Source organism: Sinocyclocheilus rhinocerous, unplaced genomic scaffold (genome assembly GCF_001515625.1).
Source record: "Sinocyclocheilus rhinocerous isolate Xijiao unplaced genomic scaffold, SAMN03320098_v1.1 scaffold930, whole genome shotgun sequence".
Taxonomy (NCBI): domain Eukaryota; kingdom Metazoa; phylum Chordata; class Actinopteri; order Cypriniformes; family Cyprinidae; genus Sinocyclocheilus; species Sinocyclocheilus rhinocerous.
This window is the reverse complement of record NW_015654101.1, coordinates 333,818-344,214: the sequence shown is the minus strand read 5'-3', so window position 1 is coordinate 344,214 and position 10,397 is coordinate 333,818. Positions and strand designations below refer to the sequence as shown.

Below are 10,397 nucleotides of genomic sequence, written 5' to 3'. Positions count from 1 at the left end.
CACACACACACGCGCACACACACACATGCATATACAAAAATAGAATATTGTGAAAAAGTTACAAAACATTTTTTGTAACTTATTTCAAAAAGTGAAACTTTCAGATATTCTAGATTCATTCTAGAGCCTCATGTGGCTCGCCAAGCTTTAATTTGTGGCTCGCATGGCCGATGGCAGTAAATAATGCGATGATATGATCAATACAGATATTAAAACATTAAAAACAAGCAGGGCTATAACTAAGCCATTAAAAAAATTCACACCTTGTCTACACCGGTGTTCTGACAGTCACCGCGAGCGTCATGGTGCGACGCGACAAAAGACAATAGAACCCATTATAATTATGGCCCTATGGTTTCTGCGATGCGGAAAACGCGGACAGAATTGCGGACACTCAGAAGGCACATACTCTGATCGTTTTTAGAGATATGAAAACAGGTCGCACGACAACAATTATATGCACTCGCACAAATGCTCCCAAATATATTTTGAGGTCGCACAGATTAAATTTCGGGAGCATATGCGACCAAAATGGTCGCAATTTCGAACCTTGCCCTATGATTTCTGCGATGTGGAAAACGCGGACGGAATCATGGAATCCAGTCATAAAAACAGAATTTACTGTATAACGCGGAATGTCACGGAATTGGTCAAAGCTTGGGTGAATAAATCAAAAGTAAGTCAATACACTTAAATCAAATCGCAATATTGACTGATATCTGTAAATATTAAGCTGCAAAAATACTATTTAAATATGAATCCTGCGTATCTCTTTATGAATGAATGGCACAGACGCGCGATTTCGTTTACTACACACATACTGAAGCGTGCAGTGTTTTCAGCGTCTGCTGTCTCGCTAAATGAGAACATAAATACATGAACAACAGTCAGTGTCTGCTCTATTACAAATAATTTATATTTGAAAAATACCCAAAACAGCGGAACTACAAGATGGAAATATAGACTAGAAAGATATTTAAACTTGCTCTGCCCTTACGTCCATGACATTGAATTGTTTTGGCAATCTTGTGCTCTTGGATGGTTTGATACATGATGGGCTAATGTAGAAGCAAATAACTTTAAATAAATAACTTTAAATAACTTTTAAAAATAAACCCCTTTGTATTGCGTTGCATATTGTATGTTCAGGGATGACAGATTGAGAAGCAGACATGCTATTTATGACTGGATGTAACTTTTGATACTTTGCAGTAAAAGTGGCTCTCCTATTAACTTTGTCCTAGAAGTGCGGCTCTCATGAAAAAAATAGTGAAGATCACTGGTTTAGATGATTTAACAAGTTTATACAACTCTTCCTCTCCTATAGTAGAGAATGAGTGGAATTGTTCCTCAGAGGATCTATAGCACACTATCTGATGTGATACTGTAGCTGACGGCTGCATGGTTACAATTTTATCTCTAATAGTATCGATCTGGGAAGTAAAGTAGTTAATAAAGTCATTACTGCTGTGCTGTTGGGAAATGTCATCCATGTTACCATACTCTTTTATTGTACCAAACCATACTCTTTTGGTTTCTGTACCCAATATTTAAAAAATGTACAAATGCAATAAAAATATCCGTATCGGTACTCTGTATCGGCAAGTACCAAAAATAAAAGTATCGTATCGGTCGAGTACTGGAAAAAGTGGTATCGGTGCATCCCTAATTTTGAGATACTGGATGTTTGACTTTCATAACCTGTAAGCTCGAATCATTAAAATTAAAACAAAAAAAAAAACTTTTGAAATGTTTTACTTTACATGTAATGAATCTAGAATATATGAAAGTTTCACTTTTTGAAAGGTTACAAAAAAATTAACTTTTTATACGATATTCTAATTTTTTGAGATGCACCTGTATGTAGCCATGAACCTCTGGTTGAGTTGACACAGACTGACCCATTTAGAATCATGGCTAGGTATTAACCATAATTATCTGTAATCAATTCCTTGGACTTCCAGATGTACTTTGTTAACACCTGCTGGTGGAATACCCAAATGGCAGTTGCACAGACTGAGTTTAGATACAATATTGCACTGAGAAAAGACATCTCATGCATCTAAAGCACAATGGCCTATTTCTAACAAATGTGGTACACCAACCTTTGTTCTGCTTCATTTACATGGACCTGCACTACATACAATACACCTACATGTGTATGTGCCCATAGATAGTGTAGCATGACATTTTCATAAGATGTAGCATACAGCCCCATACCTAACGCAACCTAACCCAAAAATGAAAATAGAGCCCTTAAAAGTCTGGTCATTTGCGTTTCAAAGTGGAAAAAAAGTAAAAAAATAACCCCTAGTATCATTGCTTGCATTTTAACAGATTTAATGAATAAATAGAACAAAATGACTGTAAGCGTTGGTGTTTATTCTTAACCTGAAGATTTAGAATGTTTTACAGCATTTGCAAATTAATTAAATAATACATTTGACTAATAATAATTTTGACTAAGAAATTAATAATTTTATTCGGCAATGATGCATTAAACTGACCAAAAGTGACACTAAAGACTTTTACATTGTGCAAAAAAAAAAATGATCCTGTTCCTTTGAAGCTTCGATTAAACAATTCTGAAAAAAATGTGTCATGGTTTCCACAAAAATATTAAGCAGCACAACAGTTTTCATTGATAGTAATAAGAAATAGTAATATTTCTTATTTTGTTAAATATATTATTTATTAATAATACAGTTATTATTATTATTATTATTGCATGTTATTATTATTATTATTATAATTGCAAAAGTAATATTATTGGTCCAATGGTAGTCCCTGTCCCAGTCTCTTAGTTGGGTCAGTGTTGCTGTGTTGGGATAGTAAATCAAAGTAAATTATTTCTCACTTGAGTCATTCCGTGTCAAATGAACCGCAACTGTTTTTATTGATAGTAGTAAGAAATGTTTTTTGAGCACCAAATCAGCATATTTGAATGATTTCTGAAGGATCGTGTGACACTGAAGACTAGAGTAATCGCTAAAGAAAAGTCAGCTTTGCCATCACAAGAATAAATAACATTTTAAAATATATGCAAACAGGAAAAAATATATTTTAAATTGTAATGTTTCACAATATTACTGTGTTTACTGTATTTTTATCATATAAATGCAGCCTTGGTAGGCATAAGAGACTTTTTTCAAAAACTTAAAAATCTTATTGACCCCAATCTTTTGAATGGTAGTATTATTTGCTCTACCTCATGATGGCTGAAACCACAACACAAATAGCCCATAAAGACAACTTTTCTATGGTCGCAAAGCTCCTGGCTGTTATTGCACGATACATGGGGATGCCCCCTGAAGCCTTTCACTTCAAACTGCTGTAAAGCTTGATCTACCCAAAGTGACATGGTAAAGCTTTGGTGACCACAGTAACCACATGCTTTTTATTTCAGGGGCATAACACTTCATGCAGGTATATTAGTAGTTCAGAAGCCTTGTGTGCAAGTGAACTAACAGAAACAGCCTAGGCTGTCTGTCATAGGGACTTCATTAAAATGAGTTAATGTAGCGGATAATTATTGACCTTGCTTTAGTTAAATGTTATCAGATTGTGGCTGTACTCATTTCATGACCCATTTGCTGGTAGTTAGCAAATAAGTGGTTTGTTCACTGTTGATGGTTGTATTTCTTTGGGTATGTTGTAGCAGGAGTCTTTTTGTTGTTGTTAATTTGCTGTGTGACATGTATTGACATGAATATTGTTTCAGCCTCTTTTTCTGTTTTGAAATTTGACAGAGTAATAAACTATAAGTAAACACTTGACATCTAGTTCAGTCAGGATTTGTGTTTACTTTAAGCATGGACTGTGTTAAAGTTCACAGATCTGGGCTTATGTTTATTTTCTGCTTCCTTTCCCTCAGGCTCGCCTGTCCTATATTCGAGTAAAGTATCTCTTTCTCACATGGCTTGCTGTGTTTGTGGGCAGTTGGGTTGTGTATGTGCAGTACTCAACTTACACTGAGCTGTGCAGAGGACGAGAATGCAAGAGCATCATTGTGAGTACAACCTCTTTGACAGCTCCAGACTATGTAGCCTGATACATATTGGCCAATATGAAGTATTTAATTGTGCAGTTCATTTCACCTATTTTTACATTTAAATTACCTTTTAGTATAAGCTATTTATGGATTATTCTATATATTCCATGCCAAAGCATGAAAATAATAATTTTAATATTGGTGCATCCCTAATAATAGCACAGTGTCATTAAAGGGAATAGTTCACTTAAAAAGATCAATTAAAAATGAAAAACTCAACCTCATGTTGTTCTGAACACTTTTTTTCCATAGAAGGCAAGAGGACACATTTAGCAGAATCTAAACAGGTCATACAATAGCCTTGTGAGGAATTCACAAATATTTAAATTATTATACACTGAAAATCTTCTAAAGCAGAGTTTAGTTCCAACCCTGATCCAACACACAAACCATGTAGTTTTCAAATAAACCTGAAGGACTTGATTAGCTGGATCAGGTATGTTTAATTAGGGTTGAAGCTAAACTCTGCAGGGCTGTGGCCCTCCAGGAACTTAGTTTGACACCCCTGTTCTATATGAACCAATTATATGCCAATTATTGTAGTATATTTTACGAGAAAATATTATATCAGTCTTTCTACTTCAAATTTCAATGACTTTTTTTTTATAATTATTTGTGAAATTTACTAGCAATTGCTGAGTAAAATTTGTTTTAAAGTAAATTGTACACCTTTCTGCTTAACATTATCTTTTGAGTTCTGTGGAAGAAAGCATGTCATATTGGTTTAAATAACATTAGGGTGAGCAAATGATGGCAACATTCATTTTTGAGTAAACTATCCCTTTAAGACTGAGATGGGGGAAAAAAACATTCATATACTACCTAACCCCACAGCCCCATCTATTGGTAGTGTGCTGGAAAAATGTTTCTTTTTTTTTTAAGCCATTACTCAACATCTTAGTGTAAAGCTTACTTTGATTGATGGAATGTCACATACATTCTCATTGAATTTATTGGCATTAATGTTTGCCTACAAAACCACCACTGACTCTGCACCCCTTTACCTAAATTCATTACTTCAGAGTTATTTCCCCTTTAGAAGCTTGCATTCTGCAAGTGAACGACGCTTTATTGTGCCATCTCAAAGAGGCACAAAATCACTTTCATGGACTTTTTCATTAACTGTTTCCTCCTGGTGGAATGACCTGCCTAACTCAGTCAGAGCAGCTGAGTCCTCAGCCATCTTCAAAAAACCACTAAAAACGCATCTGTTCCATATTTATTTGACCCTCTAACTCTAGCACTTTCTATTCTATTTTAATTCTACTTTATCTATTTATCTTCTTTTTTATAAAAAAAAACCCACTAGCTTTCTATTTTTTCTATTCTATCTACTTGTTTTTCTTTGTGTGTGTGTGTGGGCTTCCATGCCACCTCAGCAGTGCCACAAACTGATCCCCTCCATGCCACGCCGAATTGAGGCCGTAATTAAAGCAAAAGGAGCCCCTACCATGTATTGAGTACATGTACAGTAAATGGACATACTTTCCAGAAGGCCAACAATTCACCAAAAATGTTTTTTTTATTGTCTTATGAAGTATTCTAATTTGTTGTGAATTGGTGGGTTTTTGTTAAATGTGAGCCAAAATCATCACAATTAAAAGAACCAAAGACTTAAACTACTTCAGTCTGTGTGCATTGAATTTATTTAATACACGAGTTTCACAATTTGAGTTGAATTACTGAAATAAATGAACTTTTCCACGACATTCTAATTTATTGAGATGCACCTGTATGTATGTATATATATATATATATATATAATACTTTGCTACGTGTACTGCGTTAGGCTAACTGAGACTTGTCATTTGCACTTACATATTGTTGCTCTTTTGTTAGTTTTGATTGCTTCTATTGTCCTCATTTGTAAGTCGCTTTGGATAAAAGCGTCTGCTAAATGACTAAATGTAAATGAAATGGACCTTCCCTTTCCAACAGTGTGAAAAATACAGCAAAGGCATTATTGATGGCTCTGCCTGTAGCAGCCTGTGTGAAGAAAGCTCACTGTACTTTGGAAGGTGCCTTTCCACCAAGCCAAACAATCAGGTTTGACACTAACACACTCAACCATAAGCCTTAAAATAGAATCCAATCCTGCTCCTGGAAGGTACCTTCAAGAAGAGTCCAGCACTAAGTAAACACACCTTAACTAGCTAAGTAAAGGTCTTCAGGAACACTAGAAAACTTTCATGCAGGTGTGTTGGAGCTAAACTCTGAATGAACAAGGCCCCCTCTAGGAGCAGGATTGGCCATCCTTGAAACCATATACGTCTCAGTACTGTCTTGATAACAGTGTGTTCCTCTGTTGCTCTCAGGTCTATACAGGCAGCTGGGGTGATCATGATGGTGTCATCAAGTGTCAACTGAATGACATCCTGCACTATGAGCTGGGAGATGAGCTGGAGCCAAAGAAAGAGGTCGCACTCTTTGACAAACCCACTCGAGGAACCTCTGTAGAGAAGTTCAAAGAGATGGTTGCCAGTCATTTGAAGGTTTGGATGCTTTTTTGGTTTTAGAAAGTTGTTACTGCTCATTAAAAAGGTCCTAATAGCACTTTTTGCATTGTTCAGCACTCAATTCTTTAAAGGAACGCCACAAAAATGTCACCAGACAGATGTCTGTCACTTTTTATGGCAGTTTGATTAAAAAATAAATAAATATGTATATGAATAAAGTATGATACGTGAATGGATGAATTGTTGTTTAAATATAAGATGACCCGAGCGCACACCAAAAGTGCTAGTGTGAAAGCACCCTTATGGGCTTTGGCATTTCTTTTTTCACTGAAGTCAGTTGACATCAATTGGAATTGTACAACATCATAAAATCAACGCAAATTCTGTTTTGTTTTTCTACAGGCAAAAGTTGGAGAGCAAGTCAACCTCTCCAGTTTGGTAAGCCTGATTCTTTCAGTGGCGGACAGCAATAAAGATGGCCACATCTCTCTCCCAGAAGCCAAGTCCGCATGGGCTTTGCTGCAACTCAACGAGGTTCTGCTAGCAGTGGTGCTCCAAGACCGAGAGCACACACCTAGATTGTTGGGCTTCTGTGGGGATCTGTACATAGTGGAACGGGTGCCTCACACTCCTCTGTACGGGGTCAGCCTGCCGTGGCCCATGGAACTTTGGATTCCTATGGGCATGCGGCGAAACATGGACCAGTGGTTCACGCCTTCCTGGCCCCGCAAGGCAAAAATTTTTATCGGCTTGCTGGAGCTTATAGAAGACATTTTCCACGGTACCTTTGGGAGCTTCTTAATGTGCGACATGAGAGCCAGTACTTTTGGTTACACCGATCGCCATGACCTCAGGCTGGTGGACGGGCGGCGTGTAGTAGCTGAGGAGGCCTTCAAACAGGCCATGATCCTTCAGCGCTGTGAGGATGATGAGGACTGCGTCTACGGTGTGGACTGTAGGACTTTGTGCGACCGAGCAGAACACCGCTGCACGGCCGAGGTGGCTCAACCCAACCTGGCCAGGGCTTGCGGAGCACTGAAGGATTACCTCCTACGAGGAGCTCCGGTCCATCTACAGGAAGAGCTGGAGAAGCAGCTGTACGCCTGCATGGCTCTCAAAGGTTCAGCTGAGCAGATGGAAATGGAGCACTCGCTCATTCTCAACAACCTCAAGACACTGCTATGGAAACAGATCTCACACACCAATGACTCCTGAAGAGAAATTAAGATGCACTGGTGACAACATTCAGATTCTTGAATGTCTTCTGAAGCACTTCAGGCCATTGTGAATCTGGCTGGAGATTACAATGCTGGTAGCAAAGTGGCTGGAAAATAGGCTGATGGCAATATTCATTGCTGCTTTGATACTTAAGTTCTTTTTCACGACGAAGGTAGAATTAAAACAATGAGGAATTATTGCTCAGGCTCAATTAAGAACTTAAGGAGTAACGTTCACTTCTTAGTTTCGTGTCTTCGTGCTTTGTTGTCACACACAATTGAACAGTGATCATGTTTATTTTACACTTCCTTCAGAGCTTATGAAGGAGTAAATGACACTAGCGTTGCATCCATTGTTGGATGTTAACATAGAAAGCACTCGCCACAGACTGTGGTTGTGTAAGTCTCCTATTGTAATGTTTGTCACATGAGCACAGCAAAAAGAGCCATAAAAGAGCCATTTTGAAATGGGCACATTAATCCAATGCCTTGATATGCATGTTGCCAGTGAGTGCGTTTTTTTTTAGTTCGATGCTTGTGGGTGAAAACGCCTCATTCTTTGTACTTGGGCAATTCTTGGAAATGGTCAGACTGTCTATGATCTGAAGGTAACAGATTGCAATAAGGTTAAATTTGTTATAGTACTTAAAACAAGGTTATAAAACAATAATTTTAAAGCATTAGTCTATGTTAATGTTAATTTATATATGTACAAATACATTTACAGCATCTCAAGTTGTATAATTTAACGTATTACAAACGTGAATTACCTTGGAATAATATTTTGAAATTAACATTTTAACTTAGATTAATAAATGCTGTGAACTGTTAATTAGTTTGTGATACCTAATCCTATTTTAAAGGGTTAACGCAGCTCACACTACACAACTTTTGCCTGGATTTTCAAGGTCTGTGACAAAACCCCTGGATTGCGGCCAAATCAGTGCTCGTTGTGGTCGCTGATGCTCTTTTAAGTATATGAGCAGGTCAGCATCATGATCTGAGCTTATCTCGAGCAGTCACAGACACTGATATTTTCAAATCTATTTGATATTATTGCCACATGATCTTGCAGGGTGTGCTTCTGTGCGATGCAATGACAAGGTGGAACTAATCCAGCCAACAACAGTCCAGATGGTATAAACGGAAAAATCTTGCAATCACTTGCATGAAATTGTGAGAAAATGTTGACCAAATGTCTTGTAGTTTGTGAACCTCGTCAACATTGTATTGCGTAGTATGCGTGCTGATATGACAAGAAACCTTGTTGTGTAGTGTAAACACAGCAGTTCAGGTAGTCTTACAGTTCTGTAGTGTGAGCTTGCCCTTGTTGATCTGAATGTTTACAAGAGCGAGTCTTGTAATTGATGCTGGGAGGCCCTTCTCAACCATGAAGTTCAAAACATTGATCTTTTTTTTTTTTTTGGTTTGTTGGGTTCCTAATTTGTACTTCTAAGGCATGTCTAGTGAAAACCATCTTGATATGGTAAAAATTTGATTTTAATCTAAAAACAATATGAAATGTTTATCACAGTCACGATTCTTGATGTACTTATGAAGAGATTGCTTCATGTTTTTATGGACCATTTTTCAGTGGGATGTTTCAGATTCCGTGTCATCAGACTGCTTCAGTTTTGTGTATTCATAAATCACTGCTGCTGATTAAGAGTTCAATTGAGATTTTTATAAGATTTGATTGCATGACTTTGCACATTAAAAGTGTTTCAAATAATATCCCAAATCCATCTTCATTGTCAAATCAACATTTTCTCATCTTCTACAATACCAAAGACCACAAACACACTGTATTCTTTCCAAATGATTTATTTGGATAAGGTGCACACTTTCTTTGGAGCAGTTGACACTTCATCTCTTTAGTCATCTGCAGCAGCGTCCTGAGCCCTGAGGAAGCTGGCCTTTTTCTGGGCCACACGGTCCTTCCTCTGGGCCAGAGTCAGCTTGGCACGGTTCCACCTACCAACACAATATTCATCAGTAATGAGAAAAGAAACACCTTGTATGGTCAGAATAGTGTAAAAAAAAAAAACTGAAAATATAAACATCTGACATGCAACTGTTGTAAGTAGCAGCTACAGCATATTTGCATCATCTTAAGCATCACCCGTGAGACCTTATGGGAACACTCAAGACTAAAACCTTTATCTTAGTCAACACCACTATTTGATTTAACAGCAGCATGTCCAACAGTAAAGAACATTTATACAGTTTTGCCATCAAAACTACAACACGCCAACACTGTCAAGTTTCATGGCAATAATCAATTCCATGACTGTCAGTAGGCAGAGCAGCTTTAAAGGGATACTCCACACCAAAATGAAAATTGTCATTTATCACTTACCCCCCCCATGTCGTTCCAAACCCGTAAAAGCTTCGTTCGTCTTCGGTACACAATTTAAGATATTTTGGACGAAAACCGGGAGGCTTGTGACTGTCCGATTGACTGCCAAATAAATTACACTGTCAAGGTCCAGAAAAGTATGAAAGACATCGTCAGAATAGTCCATCTGCCATCAGTGGTTCAACCATAATGTTATGAAGCGACAAAAATACTTTTTGTACGCGAAGAAAACAAAAATAACGACTTTATTCAACAATTCGTCTCCTCTGTGTCTCTCCGCATCACCGTAGCGCCATTTTGGAGAATAACCGCTG

The 10,397-nt window shown here is 37.5% G+C and overlaps 2 protein-coding genes across 2 annotated transcripts in view; one reads left to right on the top strand and one right to left on the bottom strand.

Moving 5' to 3' along the window:
• dipk1aa (divergent protein kinase domain 1Aa) overlaps window positions 1-9,423 on the top strand; it is a 26,884-nt gene extending 17,461 nt beyond the window's left edge. The window contains exons 2-5 of the mRNA XM_016523589.1: window positions 3,875-4,009; window positions 5,990-6,097; window positions 6,367-6,543; window positions 6,910-9,423. Coding sequence (XP_016379075.1) covers window positions 3,875-4,009; window positions 5,990-6,097; window positions 6,367-6,543; window positions 6,910-7,722 — 1,233 coding nt within the window. The 3' untranslated portion in view covers window positions 7,723-9,423. The remainder of the gene's footprint in view (window positions 1-3,874; window positions 4,010-5,989; window positions 6,098-6,366; window positions 6,544-6,909) is intronic.
• Window positions 9,424-9,532: 109 nt separating this feature from the next.
• The window catches only part of rpl5a (ribosomal protein L5a), a 4,680-nt gene continuing 3,815 nt past the window's right edge, over window positions 9,533-10,397 (bottom strand). Inside the window, exon 8 of the mRNA XM_016523590.1 lies at window positions 9,533-9,698. Within this exon, the coding sequence (XP_016379076.1) occupies window positions 9,599-9,698 (100 nt within the window). The 3' untranslated portion in view covers window positions 9,533-9,598. The remainder of the gene's footprint in view (window positions 9,699-10,397) is intronic.